General features: G+C 58.4%; 6 protein-coding genes across 6 annotated transcripts in view; 1 reads left to right on the top strand and 5 right to left on the bottom strand.

Annotated features, from left to right (window-relative positions):
• The window catches only part of VDAG_08829 (pre-mRNA-processing factor 31), a gene marked incomplete at both ends in the record, with an annotated part of 2333 nt that extends 491 nt beyond the window's left edge, over positions 1 to 1842 (bottom strand). The window contains 2 exons of the mRNA XM_009651146.1: positions 15 to 1409; positions 1510 to 1842. Coding sequence (XP_009649441.1) covers positions 15 to 1409; positions 1510 to 1842 — 1728 coding nt within the window. The remainder of the gene's footprint in view (positions 1 to 14; positions 1410 to 1509) is intronic.
• A 419-nt stretch (positions 1843 to 2261) lies between these two features.
• VDAG_08828 (pre-mRNA-splicing factor clf1) lies at positions 2262 to 4283 on the top strand (the record flags this gene model as incomplete). Its single annotated transcript, XM_009651145.1, has 1 exon — positions 2262 to 4283. The coding sequence occupies one exon, from the start codon at positions 2262 to 2264 to the stop codon at positions 4281 to 4283; it is 2022 nt and encodes a 673-aa protein (XP_009649440.1).
• A 2170-nt stretch (positions 4284 to 6453) lies between these two features.
• VDAG_08827 (uncharacterized protein) lies at positions 6454 to 8619 on the bottom strand (the record flags this gene model as incomplete). The annotated part of the gene is made up of 2 exons (XM_009651144.1): positions 6454 to 6905; positions 6933 to 8619. The coding sequence occupies 2 exons, from the start codon at positions 8617 to 8619 to the stop codon at positions 6454 to 6456; spliced, it is 2139 nt and encodes a 712-aa protein (XP_009649439.1).
• Positions 8620 to 10168: 1549 nt separating this feature from the next.
• VDAG_08826 (uncharacterized protein) lies at positions 10169 to 11329 on the bottom strand. The gene has a single exon (XM_009651143.1). The coding sequence runs from the start codon at positions 11028 to 11030 to the stop codon at positions 10584 to 10586; it is 447 nt and encodes a 148-aa protein (XP_009649438.1). The 5' UTR covers positions 11031 to 11329; the 3' UTR covers positions 10169 to 10583.
• A 205-nt stretch (positions 11330 to 11534) lies between these two features.
• Positions 11535 to 14009, bottom strand: VDAG_08825 (la domain family; the record flags this gene model as incomplete). The annotated part of the gene is made up of 2 exons (XM_009651142.1): positions 11535 to 12572; positions 12651 to 14009. The coding sequence occupies 2 exons, from the start codon at positions 14007 to 14009 to the stop codon at positions 11535 to 11537; spliced, it is 2397 nt and encodes a 798-aa protein (XP_009649437.1).
• A 2406-nt stretch (positions 14010 to 16415) lies between these two features.
• Positions 16416 to 17466, bottom strand: VDAG_08824 (transport protein sft2; the record flags this gene model as incomplete). The annotated part of the gene is made up of 4 exons (XM_009651141.1): positions 16416 to 16740; positions 16802 to 16952; positions 17060 to 17180; positions 17340 to 17466. 4 exons carry the CDS (start codon positions 17464 to 17466, stop codon positions 16588 to 16590), a joined length of 552 nt encoding a protein of 183 aa, XP_009649436.1. The 3' UTR covers positions 16416 to 16587.
• Positions 17467 to 17546: the final 80 nt, after the last annotated feature.

The raw sequence follows: 17546 nt of genomic DNA, 5'->3' as shown, positions 1-17546 counted from the left end.
TCCGCGCCGCCGACCTGGGTGAAGGTGCCCCCCTTGAACCATCGGTCCTCTTCCGCCTTGCGCTTCCTACTGAGCTCAGCCTGCATCTTGGGATCGACGAGTTCGAGGCCCTGCACCGGCGTGAACGCCAGCGACGATGCCACACCCGTGCCGGTGCCACCCAGTGACGAGCCCACGCCTGACGTGCGGAGACCCTTGCCACGGAGGTCCATGCTCGAGGCGCCCGCCTGGCCGAACCCGCGGAAGGAAGAGGCCGCGCCGCCCAGCGACGAGGCAGCGCCCCAGCCCTTGTTTTTGGCGCTGAGCTTGGCCCGCGTGCGCTGGTCAACCTGCAGGTTCCTGATCTTGCCCTCGCTGCCCTGCCCGATCATGCCCATGCCCTCCGTGCCCTCGCCCGTGCCGTAGCCGACCTCTCTCTCCTCCTTGCCAAACGCCATGCGGTTCTGCGCCTTGCGGAGCTCCGTCATGGCCGTCGCCTCCTTGGCCTTGCGCGCGCGTCTGCCGCCGCGCTTGCGCGAGAGCTTCTCGTCGGGCGCCGGAAGCGCGCGGGCGCCCTTGTTGGGCGGAGGCTCCGTCAGCTTCTCGAGCCGCTCGAGGCACGCCGACTTGAGCTCCTCGCCCGTCGCGCCGTCCGGGCTCGAGTGGATGCGGTCGACCCGCGCGGCGAGGACGAGCTTGGCGGAGACGATGCGCATCGCCTGCTTCTTCAGGTCGTTGGGGATCCCCTGCACGATCGAGGAGTGGTACAGGAACCCCTGCTGCCGAATTCCGATATTGGTGGCCATGCCGGCGGCGCCGGCCCCCTTTTTGGACCCCCACGCCGCAATGTTGCAGGCCGGCGTCTTCGAAAGGCCCGTGAGTCCACCGGCAGCGTTGAGCAGTTGCGCCGCCGTCAGCGAGCCGATGAGGACCGTCAGGTTGGGCGCGAAAAGATTCATCCTAGACTGAACGTAGTCCGTGAGAGTCTTCTTTGCCTTCTCCAACGAGAGAACCATCGCGGCCGCCCGGAAAACCCTCGCGAGTTCGTCCGCCGACATTTCGCGACCCTTGCTCGTGGTGGCCTCGACGGTGACAATCATCAGCGAGGGTCCGTCCAGCACTGACTTGAGCGTGCTCTTGAGAGGGTTGTCTGTCGAAGTCTGCAACGCCTTGATGTTCTCCGAGTCCAGAGGGCCGTTGCCGAGGATCGACACGACCTTGGCATATTCCACCGGGTTCGTGATGAGCGTTTCGAGTTCCGGGAACCGGATGGAGTAGTGATCGCGAATGTACTTGTGCACAAGGATAATCTCGCCGTCAATGAGCGTAGAAAGACTGTTCGACTGCGTCAAGAGGTGATATTCGGGATGGTCTTCGATGTTGCCGATCACGCGCGACGCGGCGGGTTGTGACTGGTACTGGGCGATTTTCTGCGTCAAGGGGACCAAAAGTCGTCAGGGCTATGTCTTCCAGAATGTAAATACTGTAACATGACAGTGTGTTCTTCGGTGGAAGGGGGTGGTGGCTTACCTCTAACACTGGCTCAAGGGTCTGCATCAGACTGGCGACGCTGCGGACGTCATCTACGGCGCCGAGCTGCATCTTCTCGACTTTGGCTTTGGCGTCCTCGGCATCCTCTACCGCGTCGGACGCGCTCCGGGGGATACCGTTCATTTCCTCGTCATCGTCTTCGGCGTCGTCTGCGTCGTCGACATCCATGTCGTTCAGGCCGTTGCCATTGCCGAGTAGGCCACTGCTTGCGCTTGGCGCAACGCCAAGCTCGTCATCCTGCCTCTCTTCGTTTTCGTTTTCGGAGCCCGAGTCCTCGAAATCTTGCAGGAGCTCGTCTGCAAGTGTCGACATGATGGTAACCTAGTTTTGAGTGTGCCGATGATGACGTTTTGCGTGCCGTATGGGCAGGAATCACACAAGGTGTGAGATACAGGTGTGATGGGATGGTCGTCGAAGAGTAGGTAGTGGAAGGCCAAGCAACTGTCAAAGTTTCTTGCAAGGCTGAGGGAGGTTGTTACGCAAGTGGCTCATGCACTGCCATTAAAGTGTGGCTGGTGAGCCGATAAGATAAGAAAACCGCATGAATTCGATGGCTGTCGTGATGGGCAGGGATCCGGCGAGCTTTTGCAGCCTTGCGTCTGCAATTCACCATCCGCCGAAATCCTGACCCAGGCCTGCGTCACGAATCCATCGCCTTTTTCCAACATTTTTGCGAGCCTGCCATTTTCCCCTCAGGAAGTAATACCACGGTCCAAGCACGTCCGCCAACCATGGAGTCGGCAAGGGGCCCCCCGAAGGTCAAGAACAAGGCCGCAGCCCCCATCCAGATCTCGGCAGAGCAGCTCCTGCGCGAGGCCGTCGACCGCCAGGAGGTCGCGCTCCAGGCGCCGACGCAGCGCTTTTCCGACCTCGAGGAGCTCCACGAGCATCAGGGGCGCAAGCGGCGCGAGTTTGAGGACTACGTGCGACGCAACCGCGTCCAGCTCAACAACTGGCTGCGCTATGCCGACTGGGAGATCCAGAACAAGGAGCTGGCGCGCGCCCGGTCCATCTTTGAGCGCGCGCTCGATGTCCACCCCAACTCGGTGTCGCTATGGCACAGGTACATCGAGGCCGAGATGAAGACGCGCAACATCAACCATGCGCGGAACCTGCTCGATCGCGCCGTCGCGCGCCTGCCCCGCGTCGACAAGATGTGGTACAAGTACGTGTACATGGAGGAGATGCTCGGAAACGTGCCGGGCACGCGGCAGGTGTTCGATCGCTGGATGCAGTGGCACCCCGATGAGGCTGCGTGGAGCGCGTACATCAAGCTGGAGAAGCGCTACGGCGAGTTCGACCGGGCACGCGACGTCTTCAGGAGGTTCATCACCGTTCACCCCGAGCCTCGAAACTGGATCAAGTGGGCAAAGTTTGAGGAGGAATACGGGACGAGCGACATGGTCCGGGAGGTGTTCAACATGGCCATTCAGGAGCTGGACGAGTTTGCGGACGAGAAGCTCTTCATCGCGTACGCCCGCTACGAGGCCAAACTCAAGGAGTACGAGAGGTCGAGGCTCATCTACAAGATTGCTCTGGACAAGCTGCCGAGGTCCCGGTCCATGGCGCTGCACAAGGCCTACACAACTTTTGAAAAGCAGTTTGGCGATGAGTCTGGCGTCGAGGACGTGGTGCTGTCGAAACGGCGGGTACACTACGAGAACCAGGTCAAGGAGAATCCCAAAAACTACGACATCTGGTTCGACTACACGCGACTCGAGGAGACGTCGGGAGACGTGGACCGCATCAGGGACGTCTACGAGAGGGCGGTGGCGCAGGTTCCACCAGCACAGGAGAAACGATTCTGGAGGCGATACATCTACCTGTGGGTCTACTACGCCCTCTGGGAGGAGCTCGAGGCCAAGGATATTGAGAGGGCGCGGCAAATCTACAAAGTCTGCCTCGATCTGATTCCGCACAAAAAGTACACCTTTGCCAAGATCTGGCTCCTGAAGGCGCAGTTTGAGATCCGCCAAGGCGAGCTCACAACGGCGCGCAAGACGCTGGGACAAGCCATCGGCATGTGCCCCAAGGACAAGCTGTTCCGCGGCTACATTGAGCTGGAGCTCAAGCTCTTCGAGTTTGTCAGGTGTCGGACCCTGTACGAGCGATTCCTACAGTACAACCCGGCCAACTCGCAGACATGGGTCAAGTTTGCCGAGCTGGAGCGTGGCCTGGACGATCTCGACCGCACGCGAGCCATCTTTGAGCTCGCCGTCGGCCAGCCGGTCCTCGACATGCCCGAGCTGCTCTGGAAGGCATACATCGACTTTGAGGAGGAGGAGGGCGAGTACGAGAGCGCGCGAGAGCTGTACGAGCGGCTTCTGGAGAAGACGGACCACGTCAAGGTCTGGATCAGCTATGCCCACTTTGAGCTCGGCGCCTCGGAAGAGGACGAGGCCGACGACGAGAACGAGGAGCAGCCCGTCAGCGAGGAGGCCAAGGCGCGGGCGCGCAAGGTCTTCGAGCGCGGCCACAAGGGCATGCGTGAGCAGGATCTCAAGGAGGAGACTGTGACGCTGCTGAACGCGTGGCTGTCGTTTGAAAAGGCGCACGGCTCGGCGGAGGACGTTGAGAAGGTGCAGAAGCAGATGCCGCGCCGCGTCAAGAAGAGGCGGCTGCTGGAAGACGACACGCACGAAGAGTACATCGACTACGTGTTCCCGGCCGACGACCAGCAGTCCCAGAGCCTCTCGAACCTGCTGGCCATGGCGCAGGCATGGAAGCAGCAGGGCGGCGGCGATGCCGCGTGAGCGTATTGGCTCTAGCCATCCCTTATTGTACTCAAGCTGAATGTTGTAACACTTTCCACTCGAACTTGCGAGATGACTGGCTTGTGATGCCCTCACCATGGACAGATACGGACTATACAAACAAGTCGTCGTGGTCGATTAGTTCTATGCAACATGGTTTCAGCTGTAGCTAAAGTCGATTCCGTGAAAATAGCTCAACTCGTCGCTCGTTGTCGACGTTTTTGACATGCTCATCCAGTTGGTTTCTCAGGCTTCTCCTCGCGCCATGTCCGCGCGACAGACAGCACCGTCTCGGCATGTCTTATGACGTGGCAGATGGAAGAAATATTCAACTTCAAGCAGCCTCCAGCTTCATTGTCCCGAAAGCAAAACATCCAGGCTGGGCTGGGCAATCCTCATGCTCTACACAGACTGAACCAAAGACTTGTAGGACGGCATTTTCTTGACTAGCGCTACCATTGTTACACCAAGCCTTTCGAAGACGGAACTTCGATTCTCATCATACGACGTCTTATGGAGGGCACTACGGCGAGCCCTCCTTTCCCCCTCCAGTCGGATGTAAGGCGGATCATACGGTTCTTTTTTCGTTCCACGCACTTGTTGCTTGGGTCTTATCCTGAGTTACCTTGCCCGCAGCAGGCCCCATCCTTCTGCATCCCGTCCGCCCGCTCCAATGCTACGTATCCCACATGGCACTATCATTCTAGCCGTTACAAATGCTTTGGTCTTTGGTAGACAGCCAGATAAAGGTGGTGGGGCAGAAGTGACGGACAGAGGCTCCATCGCTTCCTCCTGGGCTGCTCGGTTTCGCTGACGGCTCCTCACCGCCTCAACCCGGAGCTTCTACAGCAGCAGGGACTTTCTCACACGTCCTTCGTTGGTCATCACGTATATATTCGATGCATATTACGTAGCGCACCCAACGCAACCATCCTCGTTGCTACCTTGAATGTCCATGAAAAAGCCCCCCGCACGTTTCCGAAAGCGAGGAGGAAAAAGGAAAAGAGACCGCCAGCGTTCCACACCAACTGTCTACATGGTAGAGATTACGATTCCAACTGACACAAACCAACCACCCCTCAGGTTCCCGATCGCCTCCATATGGATCGATCTTCATCCCACTTCCTGCATGTCTGTTTGCTCTAACTCTTTCCACCTAATTCACCGCTCTGGCAAAGGTCAGGGGTCTCCCGCGGACGTTACACGCCTCCCGTCACCCGCTTCTTGGCTTACTCCGGAGGTCCTGAGAGACGTCGGCTGGTCCCAGAAATCTCCCGATGACTGGCACAGAGGGCGTGTTCTTCACCGGTATTGCCGCTTCGACTCCACCGACCCACGCTGACCCGTCATCCCCGGTCCGGACCCTGGCTAGTAGCCATGTTGCCGCGCCCTTGCCACAGGTTTCGTAGATGCGCATGCTGTGCATGTCGTCGCGCCATTAGCCTCCAGGGACGTGCTCGCCTGGCTGGCTGGCTGGCTGGCTGGCAGTCTTGGCTGGGCTCATGCGCGATGCATGTCGCAAAGGGGAAACACCATGTTGGCTGGCAAGCTGCGTGCCGGGTAGGTACGCACGCACCTGCCGCCACGGCCTGATCTTTGCCCATGCTAGTGATCCCCCTTATGCAGGATGCGTAGTGGTCATCCGATTAGTAGCGGCGTTGGTCTATCACAGTCAATGAATATCAGCGAAATGCTCCCAGCATATAGAAAGAAGATGTGTCGATTGCGGCAGCAGAGCGGGGAAAGGAGTCAGGGAAGCGCCTCTTGAGTCTATCTGGCCTGCGAGGGTCGAGAGTGGAAATGCCAAGCGGCATGCATGGGAGAAGAAAAGCCATCATGAATGTCTCCAAGTGCCAGCCAACATGCAGCTCGACTCGATTTTAGGCCGAGCAAAAGACATATCCACCTCTTAAACGCCATGCTGCCTTCCCAGGTGTAGCTCATGAGCATCATTATATTCGTAGATGTCGTCATCGCTGCCAGCTCTGCATCGAGAGACCAAATATTTTTGTAAAGTTGGTCAGACCAGTCGCATTGTGCTCAGGTGTCCATGTTTGCCCGGCCATTCGCCACTCCCACGCGCAGTTGGTGCTGCGATGGGTTGCGGTTTGTGAACAGCAGAGCAAGTGCCAGAGGCCGAAGCAAGTGGACTTTTCTGGACACCTGGTCTTTATCTCCTGTCGTACCGATCGTCGTAGCCCACAGGAGGCGCCGGCAAGGAGCCAGCGGCATAGGGGTTGCCGTCTAGGTACTGGGGTCCGTAGTCATACCGGTCCCCTTGCGGAGAAACTGGAGTATACCAGTCGTCAGCCCTGCTTCTGCCACGGCTGTCGAGTGATCGGCCTTGGCGTTCCAGTCGCTTCTGGTGTCTGAGCTCTCGCTGGTGTTCCCAGTCTTTGCACTCGGCTTGCTTGTCTTTGGCAGTCTTGAGCTGTGACATTGCGCCCTTAATACCCAGGCCGGCGAGACCGATCTGGGCAGCATCTTGCAACATGGCCTTGGCCTTGAGCTTCTTGGCTTCCTCTGGACTCAAGCGACCCTCCTTGACAGCTTTTTGCCGCGCTTCCCTTGCCGCCATACTCTGATAGACTCCGTTCGCTGCATGAATAGTGGCCACGGCTGCTAAGCCGCTTGTGAGAACTTGCTTACCTCTCATTCTTCTCGATGTCTTCAGATCATCGTCCGAGTCTCCCAAATCCGAGCCTGACGCGCTCGACCGAGATCGCCTGCGGGAGCGGTCTCTGCGTCGGCTGCTGGCGTATGACCTGTCGTCGTCATAGGGGTCCCTGGCGTCTCGGGGGTCCCTGGGATGGTCTCTGTAGTCGCGAGACCCGTGGGGCGGCGGGTAGCCCCGATCGTAGTCGTCATCGTAGGGATCATCAGAATACCGTCTCGGCCCCCGACGCGAGTTTCTGTCGTCGTGCAGGCTGTCATCACGTCGAGAATCTCTGTCGCCATCCCTGTCGTCGGGTCCATTGCCGATTCCGAACTTAGCAAGCTTCTTTCGCGCTGAGTCGACGACACTTCGACTGCGGCTGCGCGCGCGGGGCCGATCGTTGTCGCGGCTGTCGAACGAGTCGGCACTGCGCCCACGGCTTCGCGACCTATTTTCTTTGTGGTGTTCAATGGCCTTCTTGGCACCAAGGGCTCCGAGACCAGCAGTTGCCAAGGCGGCCAGACCGCTCACGCCGCTGCTGCCCTGGTCGTTACCAGATCGCGATCGAGCACGAGACCGAGACCTGCTGCGGCCAGTCTTCTCGTCCGCCTCAATGTTGCCTTTGGAGCCGTTGATCACGCGGTTACCAACGAGACCACCGATGACGGACTCGGCAAGACCCAGTTTGCTACCCTTCTCGCGGTCCTGAGCGGCATCGACTGCGGCAGCACCAGCGGCGGCAGTGAAGATTCGCTTTGTCTTCTCGCCCTTCCAGCCACCAGGTTCCTTGGCCACGCGGAATGCTTCGGTGGCGCCGGCAATGAGAGATGCCATGGCGGCCTTTTGCACCTTGGCGACCTGACTCTCATTGCCACTGCCAGCCTTGGAGCCCGATCGTGAGGCTCGATCAGGGCTGCCGCGGCCACGGCTTCGGTTGTCATCCTTGTTGTCTGAGCTACCGCCGGTGAGGGCCTTGACAGCTGCTCCCAGGCCCGAAGCCGCGAGGGCGTTCTCGAGGAAAGACTTTGAGCCCTTCTTGTCGTCTTCCTCAACGTACGTCTCGTGAACGAGACCATCGCGGCCACGGTGGGCTACGAGTTGCCCTTGTGGCGCCTTGTCGTTCTTGCTGGACTGTTTGTTGTAAAACTCGGCACCTTGGTAGCCCGCGAGGGCACCGGCAGCACCGAGGGCAGCCGAGGTCAAGTAGTTGCGTTCGACGTCGCCGCCGTGCTCTTTGGCGTCGCGACGGTCGTACAGCTCCTTACCGCCAAAAGCTAAGGCGGCACCGGCAACGGCGGCGATGATCTTCTCTTGCTGGTTCAAAACACGCTTGCGGGAGCGGACCTCTTCCTCCTCGCCGTAGACATTAGCGCCCATTCTGCTGCGCCGGTCGCCGTAGTAGTCGCCGCGCCGGGATCGGTCGTCGCGGTAATCGTCGTAGTAGCCAGGCTCTGCAGAGCGGGTCCTGCGAGCATCCCGGTAGCCGGGGGGAGGGAAGTCGCGGCGAATATCCTCAACCGACATGTCGCTGTCTTCTCGCCTCCGGGGCACCAAATCGCGGGAGGGGTGTGGCTTCAGGTAGGATTCGTCAGCATACGCCCGCGGATCACCTCGCTCGGTGCGAGTCTCCTCCCGCGTATAGTGGCGCATACGCTCGCGCGGCTCGTAGTCGTAGCTCATCACGAGGGTTTGCCAAGTACCTAACGTTCGCACTTGGACTTTGGAGGTGAGGGGTTCAAGGGAAGTGGCGGGGTGAGATGTCGTAAGGAAAGGTTTAGAAAGTAGTGAAAATGAGCAAGTATTGTTCAAAAGCGCGGGGTCAGGAAAGCAACGGCCCGGTTCGCTACGATGCAGGCAAAAATTGGATTCCAGATGCTATGCCGCTGATGGGGGGAGGGGATGTTGGGAGAAAAAGGAGGAAGAAACACAGGAGTGCGTTGTGAAGGGGGGAGCAGACGGGAATCGAGCACATGCAGGTGGCTCACAGGTAACCTGGCAGGCGAAGTGGGATGTGACGGAGGGCGGGAGGAGCCTGACAAGGCGAGCGGGCTATGCCACCACTGACTGGGGGGCAGGACCACAGGACGGTCCTGCCCACCACAGGACGCAGGAGGCACTGGCACTGGGCTGTGTCGTGTCGTGGGAAGGTGGGAAGGAAGGTGGGCAGGTGGGCAGGTGGACCCTCATTGGCGACGTGACCAGGATCAGTTGCACCTCACCCATTCTCTAGATCGCTGCTGCCTCACAGGTCTGACAAGGTCCCGAGCGCCTGCTCCATTGGTCCATGCCTGATGAAGTGGCCAGGCGCAACACAGTAACTCCCTGCCTGCAGCCTTGTTGCAGGCCTCCCGCCTGAGTGTTGGGCATAAGGTGTCAGAAGTATACATGGTACTACAGCCTCAGAGGGTTGGGGCCATGCTGACGACGGAACCCAACGACAACCCGGGCCCGGGAAGTGACTGAGACCAAGTATTGTACGTCGTCATCGGGCCTGCTCCCCGCCCCCACTACCGGGCATCAACCGTTGCTCGAACAGGGCCAGACTGCCAGCCAGCCAGTCAGTCACCTGGGCCAGGTACCTTACCTACATAGGTACCTAGATACCTACCAATGCAAGACAGCATTTTCCTTGCAGGGTGCATGGCCACTGATCGGAAACCACCCTCGGTGTTGCGTAGTGTTGCAATTTCTTCGTTCAGGGCCTCATTCTGGATGAGCCAGGTGGGTACATCGAGAAACAGAATAGTCGTCCGCGGCCCCGAGGGTCAAGTCTTGCGGACATCTGGCTCTTTATCAACAGAAACGTAGCAGGTGTACCCAACCGTTGAAAGGAATCACCAACTCGCCTCGAATCTCACAGTTCAAGATCCCTCGCTCGCCCTTTGAAGTTTGGCCTCTTGGGTTTGTGGGTTCTGAGTCGCGGCAATGGAGGGGTAAACTGAGGGCACACAGTGCTTTATAGGAGCAAAGGCTTTTCCGGCACTGACTGACGCAATGAGGAGTTCCCTCTTTTGCCGTAGTGCTGACCTCTTCCCACCCTGCGTGCTCTCGGCTTTCGTTGACAACTTGCCGCCGCCGTAATTCAATCGTCACAAACAAAATCCACCCGTGGTAGCTGGTCTCTCCAACTGCTTATGGCGCCTATCCAGGTAAGCATGTTACCTACATGTGCAAGGCGTTATGTTGAGCAGCCTCGCCAACACACCATCTCACCAACCGCGAACGTGGTCCATGTGCAAATCTTTCTTTTTCCTTCTAGTGGTACAGTACAACGCCAGCAACATCCAATTCACCCACATAACTGTTTCTGCCTCTTTTCATCGTTTTTTTCTCTCTCGGATTACCGGTCCATCTTCATCATCCTCCGCTGATGCCTTCTCTCAGTTTGCTTCATCAGAGTCCAGCACAGCCCAGCCAGGTGATCGAGTAATGTGCCGTGCCGAGTTGGAGGGGCAGGGGGAGGTTCATTTTGCTGCCTATGACGCCGACGAATGAGTGTCTTTTCGCCGCCCCTTGACACCAATAATCTTTGTCCTGTTCCCCCTGCCGGTGTCGCTGTGAATGCATGAAATAAAACGTGTTGGGAGCCATTCCCAAGGTCAACAAGGATAAGCAATCAGAAGAATGTGGGAGAATGAGGCCATTCAGCAATTCCTCGTAAAACAAACGCGTGGAGCAGGAAGACTGGCGCAGCGCTGTTCATGTTTGCCGCGGGCAAGTCTGAGGGCTGACGCTGCTTCTGACTCTCGTCCTGACCTCAGCCTTTTTATCGTGCTGGGCCCCTCTTGACGGGCACCAGGGTCCGATATCCCCCTCCCGCGCTGCAAAATCAAGGGCAGGGAAAACGCCCATCCGTAACGCCAGTTGTCAAAAATCTTCCCTTCGCACTCCTTTTCATCTCTTTGCTGCAGCAAGTGCAAAGAGATTTTTTTTTTCCAAATCAGACTCAAACGGTCATGCCCAGATGACCACCGAGTCCGCCAAGAAGCCCCCAAGATCCATCCACCAGCCATTGAGGTAGCCCCTATATCCGCCTTCCGGAACATCGTATCCGTAGCTCCTGACCGTTCGTGACAGGCGTCGCATGTCATGCCAGCGTAGCTCCTGGCGAGCTAACACCCGCAGTTGTTTAGGAGAGCTGGCCGACATGCTGCACACTCTCTTCGTCTATCCTGCGCTTGAAGACGGTCGAAGAGCGAGGAGAGATGGGCAACGCCAGTTGGGCAAGAGGGATGCTGCTCCAGACCAGACATGGCTGCACTACAGAAATCTGCGACCATGGCGGTGTCGATGCCCTCCCCAGCAAGGTAGTCCACCCAGAACCGGTAGAGAATCTTCATGTCTGCGTGGACATGTCCTGCCTCGGCCCTTGGCTGCAAGCCGAGAGCCCTTTTGCAAAAGTCGAAATAAGTAAAATCATCAAGAACGAGTTGCTTCGTGTCATTATGCAAGGGTGTATCGTCCGTGGTCATGCTCGTGGGAGTCAAGCCTCGCAATCGACTCGTAACACATATGTGCACCCGGGAACGATCCGGTGCAACATTTCTGCCTGCTTGCGCCTCACCGCAGTTGGCATGGCAGACACTTTCGCCACTCTACGACTGGAGGGCCTCGACCTGTGACTCGCCGTGAGTACCATTCACCTGCGCCTGAGCGGCGGGTGTGGTGCCATTCACGTCGCCGTTGACCTGCTCCTGCTGCTGGTCCGCAAAGGCACTGCTAGGCTGGAAGTCGGGAACCGCAGCAGAGAGCTGGCCGTTGGCCTCGCCGTGATAGACTCCGTTCATCAGCGGCAGGCCGTCGTATCCATGGCCGTTGATCCCGTTGACGTAGAGAGGGGGCGAACCCAGAGGGTAGTCGGTTGCCGCCGGGTCTCGGATCGCCTGCTGATCGAGAGAGTAGCTGTGGAAGGATTCGGGCCCGTCGGTCTGAGCGCCCTCAGACCTCTGGTCTGTGGGAAGCACAAACTTCTGCCAGTGGTCGCGGGCGCGCACGCGTTCGAGCCCGTCCTTGCCGACAACGTAGTCAATAGTCGTCGACTCGGCGACAGCAGCACGCAGGAGGTGCAGGTTGGGACCGCAAAGCTGGAAGACGCGCTGGAAGCCATGGATGAGGGACAGAGCGACAAAGCCCTGCGAGTCCATGTTCTTGCGAAGGTGAAGGTCTTTGCACAGATTCTCCAGAGAGAAGTAGAAATCAACCTGCTGTGTCAGAACAGGCTTGACGTGGAAGTCAAATGCCTGCTGAGGAGGGTAGACAGGGGCCGTCATGGGCATGTTGGGATAAGAATCCCAGGTGTATCCCATGTTGCCCGAGGTCGAGATGGGGCGCGGTCGGTTGCCGTTGCCGTTGGCGCGATGCGAGTAGTTCGATGCGGTAGACTGCCGATTGCCGCCACGACCAGAGGGCCTCGCAGACCCGAAGCTCTGGGGGAAGGAGTTGCCCTGGGGCAGGGGAGGGCTCGTGAACTGCTGGTGGCGAGAGGGCACAGGCTGTGCGGCGAAGGCGCCAGCATTGGCGTTGAAAGACGCTTGCTGGTTGTGAGGAGGCACGTTTTGGTGCCCGCCACGGCCACGGTAACCGCCGCGGCCACCCCTCTCCCCTCGACCATCACCACGGGGGCCAGTGTGCTCCTGGAATTGTGGTTAGCTCGGGTTCCAGATGCTTGTTGCCGCAAAAAGACACGAGGAAAAGGGGTGGCATCAACTTACGCTAGCGCCGGCGTCCTTAGGCCGTGACGCGTTCTTCCTCGACTCCCTAGTACGAGTCGCCTCGGTATGCCTGGTGGTCGACGGGGGGACGGAAGTCGGCCGGCTAGGCGCGGCACCGTCCTTGGACTTCTCTCGCTGGTCGCTTCCGCCCTTGACCGCGTTGCCGGCAGGGGCTTCAGAGCTGCGCTCCGCGGCACCGGCGGACGTGGCATTGCCACCACCCCTGGTGGAGACATCACGGCCGCCGCGTCCGTTGCGGCCGCCGCCACGAGAACCGCGCATGGCAGGGACAGGAGTCTCAAAGTTGACTGTCGGCACAAAGTCCATGCGAGACCACTGCTTCTTCTCCCTCGACTTCTGGCCGGCACTGTCATCGTGAGCCTCGGGTTGCTCTGTACGCTCCGTCTTCTCGGCGGGCTTGCGCTTGTCGTCCTTGATAGCCGTCTCAGGCGTAGGCCAGAAGGTAGCATCGCCGACCGGGGGCAGCGCATCAGCCTTGTCGCCCGCACGCGAGCCGCGGGCACCGTTCCTCCTCGATGTCTCGCCCTCGGTGCGAACATCCTCGGCAGCCTTTCTCGGTTGCTTGACACCGTTTGCAGCTCCGGACTGGGCGGCACCGGTGGTCGACGAAGAGTCGACAGAGTCGGCAAGTTTGGACTTCTTCTTGGAATCCTGCGAGTTGCCCCACGTTTCGCTCGAGGCAACGGAGCCATCGGCCTTAGCAGCAGTGGTCTGAGCGCCTGCGGGCGCAAAGCTGGGCTTGACCCTGGCATCCTGGGCCTCCTTCCGTTGTGTCCAGATGTTTACAGACGGCATTGGCGCCTCTGTGAGCTCAATCTTGGGCTGCTCCTTTTCCTTCTCGGCCTCCTTGTCCTTGTTCTTATCCGCCTCTCCGTTGGTGGCGGCCTTACCCTTCCGACCCTTGCGCTGGCCCTTCTTGCCGTCGTTCTCGTCGGTGACGCGGGTGGAGGAGCTGGAAGAGCGCGCGGCGCTCTTGTCGCTGCGGTAGTGGGAGGTCTCCGTGTTTGTTTCGTCGTCATCCCGTCCAGTGCCATTCACGGCAGGAGCAGATGCTGAGCCCGTGTCGGTAGGGGCTGTTGAGGCAGGAGTGCTCTCCTGAGCGGGGGCAGAGTCGGTTTGCTCGGCCGCAGAGGCCTCTTCGCCTCTTCGGTCCTTCGTAGAGGCGTCATTTGACTTGGGGCTCTGCTCGTCGGCAGCCGACTGGTTCTTGGTGGTGTCTTTAATATCAGAAATGCGGTCCTCTGGTGCTGAGGCCGACTGGGTCGGAGTCGCAGATGTGACGTTGGGTGTCTGCCCCTTGGCAGCTTGCGCGTAGGAGAAACTCGACGAGGTGGCCATGGCTACCGTCGACTGTGAGTGTCCAGTGTTTGCGTCGAATGACATGCAATTTGTTGTTCGTCCTGCTAGTAACAGGAGGCGGCGGCGGCAAGGACGGACAATCACCAGATCCGTCCTGACCGTATCCGAAGGACGGATTTGAATGTGTCACTGGAAGAAAGTGACAGGCTGGAGGAGCAGTGGCGGCCGCTCAACACCTTGGTTGTGGGCTGCCGGTGCGTGCCTGCAGAGAGTACAAACGGGCCGACGTTGCCGCGATCCGAGGCGGAAAAAAACAGGCGAAAGCGGATGACGGAGACGAAGTGCTCGTTCCCAGAAAGGAGGACAAAGATTGGGTAGCTTCGCAGGGTGGGATTCCTTCGGGGTGACGAGGAATGCCGAAAGGGGTGGTTGTGAGGTGGTGTGGTGTGGGTGTGGTGTGGTGAGAGAGCCGGGCGTGGGAGAAGGAAGTTCGACTGCAGGCGAGGTAGGGAGAGAAAAATCTCAAATGTTGTAAAACGCGAGGTTCGATTGGCGAGTTCGGGTAGACTCGTAGCGCACGGGGCCTGAAGCTGCTAGGTAGGTGGTAGGTAGGTAGGTAGGTAGGTAGGTACCTTGCGAGGAAGGCAGACAGGCAGGCAGGCAGGCAGGGCAGCAGTTGAGCAAAGTCGCAGTAAACTCGGGGAATCGGAAGCCGGCCAGAGGTGAGAACCGACCCCTCAGTGCGCGCAGCGAGCAATTTCGATCCTTGATCGTGTGTGCCCTGTAAAAAGAGGCGAGCTTCGTTGAATGAGACGGGAGGGCCTGGCGAAGAGAGAGGAAAAGGGAGGGGGGGGAAGAAGAAGGGCTTCGTGCAGTGAAAGTGTGGTAGAAGAGGGAAGTTTCTCGTCGACCAGGTCGAATTAAACAGGCCGAGATTTTTGCTGTGGGAAAACAATTTTTTTTTCCTTGTCGCTGAAGCCCGCCGTAGTTCCAAACGCTACCAGGTTGGCATCTAACTGCAGGTGGAGTTGAACGCCCGTTCGCTCCACAGTCAGTGGACAGGGCAGCCTAGGATAACCCAACCCGTCGTGGTCGTGGGCACGCGACCGGTCACGAATGGCGGGCAGGATGGATAAATGGAAGAGGTCAAAGGCAGTGAGGAAGAAGTGGGCAACGGACAGCACGGAGATGTATGAAAAAAAAGTAGAGTGATGCACAGAAGGGTTCTGGAGTTGGTTGGTGCCTGGACAACGCGTGTTGTAGGGATAATCGTTTGACGTGTCGAGAGTGTCCAGTTGGGTCGGGTTGGGTGTGGTGTGCTGGGCGCAGGTGAATGGTAGGAAGGTATCATTCATTGGTGGGTGAGTAGGTAGGTAGGTCCCCAAGTGAGTGATTCGGTGAATGAGACGACCACAAGGACGGACCCAAAGAGTACCTCCGGAGGGACGCAACAAGTTTCGACTGGTTACCTTGAGGTACCTACCTGAAAGGTAAAGTACGTGGATTTGCAACGTCAGGCCGACCGACGGGCTGAGCAGGCAGGCCACAGTAGGTAATTCAACTGGCGCCGGGTCTCGGCATGGTTCGGCGGTTAGCAAGGCCTACCTGTGTAGGTATCTACAAGGCACAGATGCTGCTTGGGTTGGAACATGATCGCGGCCACCGTGCTCCATCTCGACACAAGAAGCATGGCCATGCACGAATGGTCAAAGCCAATAACTCATCATGACTACAAGATTTCCATGCAAGAGCTTTGCAACGAGTCCAAGTCATGCTCAGGTATGTGTCCTCTGTATCTTTACTGCACATGCTGGCGTGCATACCATGACGAGCAGCTGAATAGTCGAACCTCTGTTCCATCAGGCAGGCTCCTGAACCCGACTAACGGCCGGCATTGGGAGTCCTACCTCGGCCCTCTGACTGACTCCCGACCAACCAACCTACCTTACCGTTGCCTCACACGGATGTTGTCAGATGCGTAAACACTGCTTAGATTAGCGAAAGAAAGCGCCTAGACCGCGCAGGCCGCGTTCAGGGAGCTGACTCGTTGAAATGGGACCTGCGCTGCACTTGGGCTCGCCGTGGTCAAGTCAAGGGCCCTGACGTGTGTGTGTTCTTCCTCGGTGTCCTGCCGGTCGGTCCACCAATTGTCCGCCCACCTTCCCGTTTCGGTAGGCAGAAGCAAACAACAGGTATCTTACGTACCGAATTAGGTAAAGACGTACGAGCTGCCAGTTTTTGTGTCTTGCCCTTATTACTGCAGTTGACGTCCATTTTGGGCCCGACAAACCCGTCCTGCTCAAACAGGATTTGGTTTTCTTCTGTTGTTTTACTCAACCCGTAGCGGTCACGGGCCATCGGGAAAAGGAGTGCAGAGCGGCGCATCTAACAAACGCGGTATGCTGCGACTGTAGGTCCAACAAGTGTCTGCTTGCCCGCGCCGGGAAGAATACAAAGGCCCGAGTGATATTCGTTACTAGGATACATTGATCATGCCCGAGGTCTTCCATCCACTGAAAGTCCCTTCTTTGTTTCGTCGTACAGAGAGTATTCTCCGAGTATGAGGTAGTTGGTAGTACATTTGCGCCATGAATTTCAAGTGTGCGGAACATGCCCATCAGCCCGACACCCACGCTGCAGCTCGTCGAGCACCAAAGGTCGTTGCGAGACGGATGCCGCTTGATCCCATGGGGAAGTAGCTGACGAGATACCAGATGAGGCAAGCCAACTGCACAATGGCAGATATCAGGGTCAAAATCGTGCTGCGAAGCTGTACCGAATGGTTAGCGTCCTCCCCAAAGCACGAGGAAGCACGAGGATAGCAGACTTACGCCGAGCGAGAAGTACAGAGAAAGGCCCAGAGACCCAAAATAGGCGCTGGTGAAGGGAAGACGCTCCGCAGACCCAAGATGCCGGATGTAAGCCATAGGCCCCATCATGGCCGCAAAGGAGGCGAGGAAGAAGATGGAACCGAGAGTCCATCTGTGCCCGAATGTCAGCCAGGGTTGAACACGAATGAAGGGGCTTTTGCTGCCTTGCAAGACGGCACATTCGGTGACAAGCCGTGCGCGCCAAGGCGGAATACGTACAATATGACAAACTTGGTTGGGCGTAGTGACAAGACCGGAAAGAGCGCAAAGCAGATGACGAAGCAGGCGAGTGCCGCCAAGTTGCATGCGCCGAATATCATCAGTCGATCCCAACGGCTCACTGCAAGGTACGCATGGGTTAGCCAGGGCCAAGGAAGTGCCGCTGAGATGGCGCGCAGCAGACCAGTCCCAGAGTGTTCACATGGGACACTGAGACATGGACATTGACAACCACGCGCGTGGTCTGCCGAGACGGGGGGGCAGCTCTGGGTTGACTCACAAACAAACCAGCCTTCCTCCTCCTCTCTCCTATTAGGAGCAGGAAGAGGAGCCCCCGGACCTTCGGTGGTAGGCAGCTGAACGTAGCCCCGATCCTGGAACGGGTTCAGAGACTGTAGGGACGACATAAGTCCGCTTTGTTGAGCCGTGTTGACTGGTACATCCTGGTCACGACGCGCCCAGCCCAGCGAGCCCAGCGAGTCGCGAA

Source organism: Verticillium dahliae, genomic scaffold, assembly GCF_000150675.1.
Source record: "Verticillium dahliae VdLs.17 supercont1.22 genomic scaffold, whole genome shotgun sequence".
Lineage (NCBI taxonomy): Eukaryota > Fungi > Ascomycota > Sordariomycetes > Glomerellales > Plectosphaerellaceae > Verticillium > Verticillium dahliae.
The sequence above is the reverse complement of the archived record's forward strand: the minus strand, read 5'-3'. Positions and strand labels throughout refer to the sequence as shown.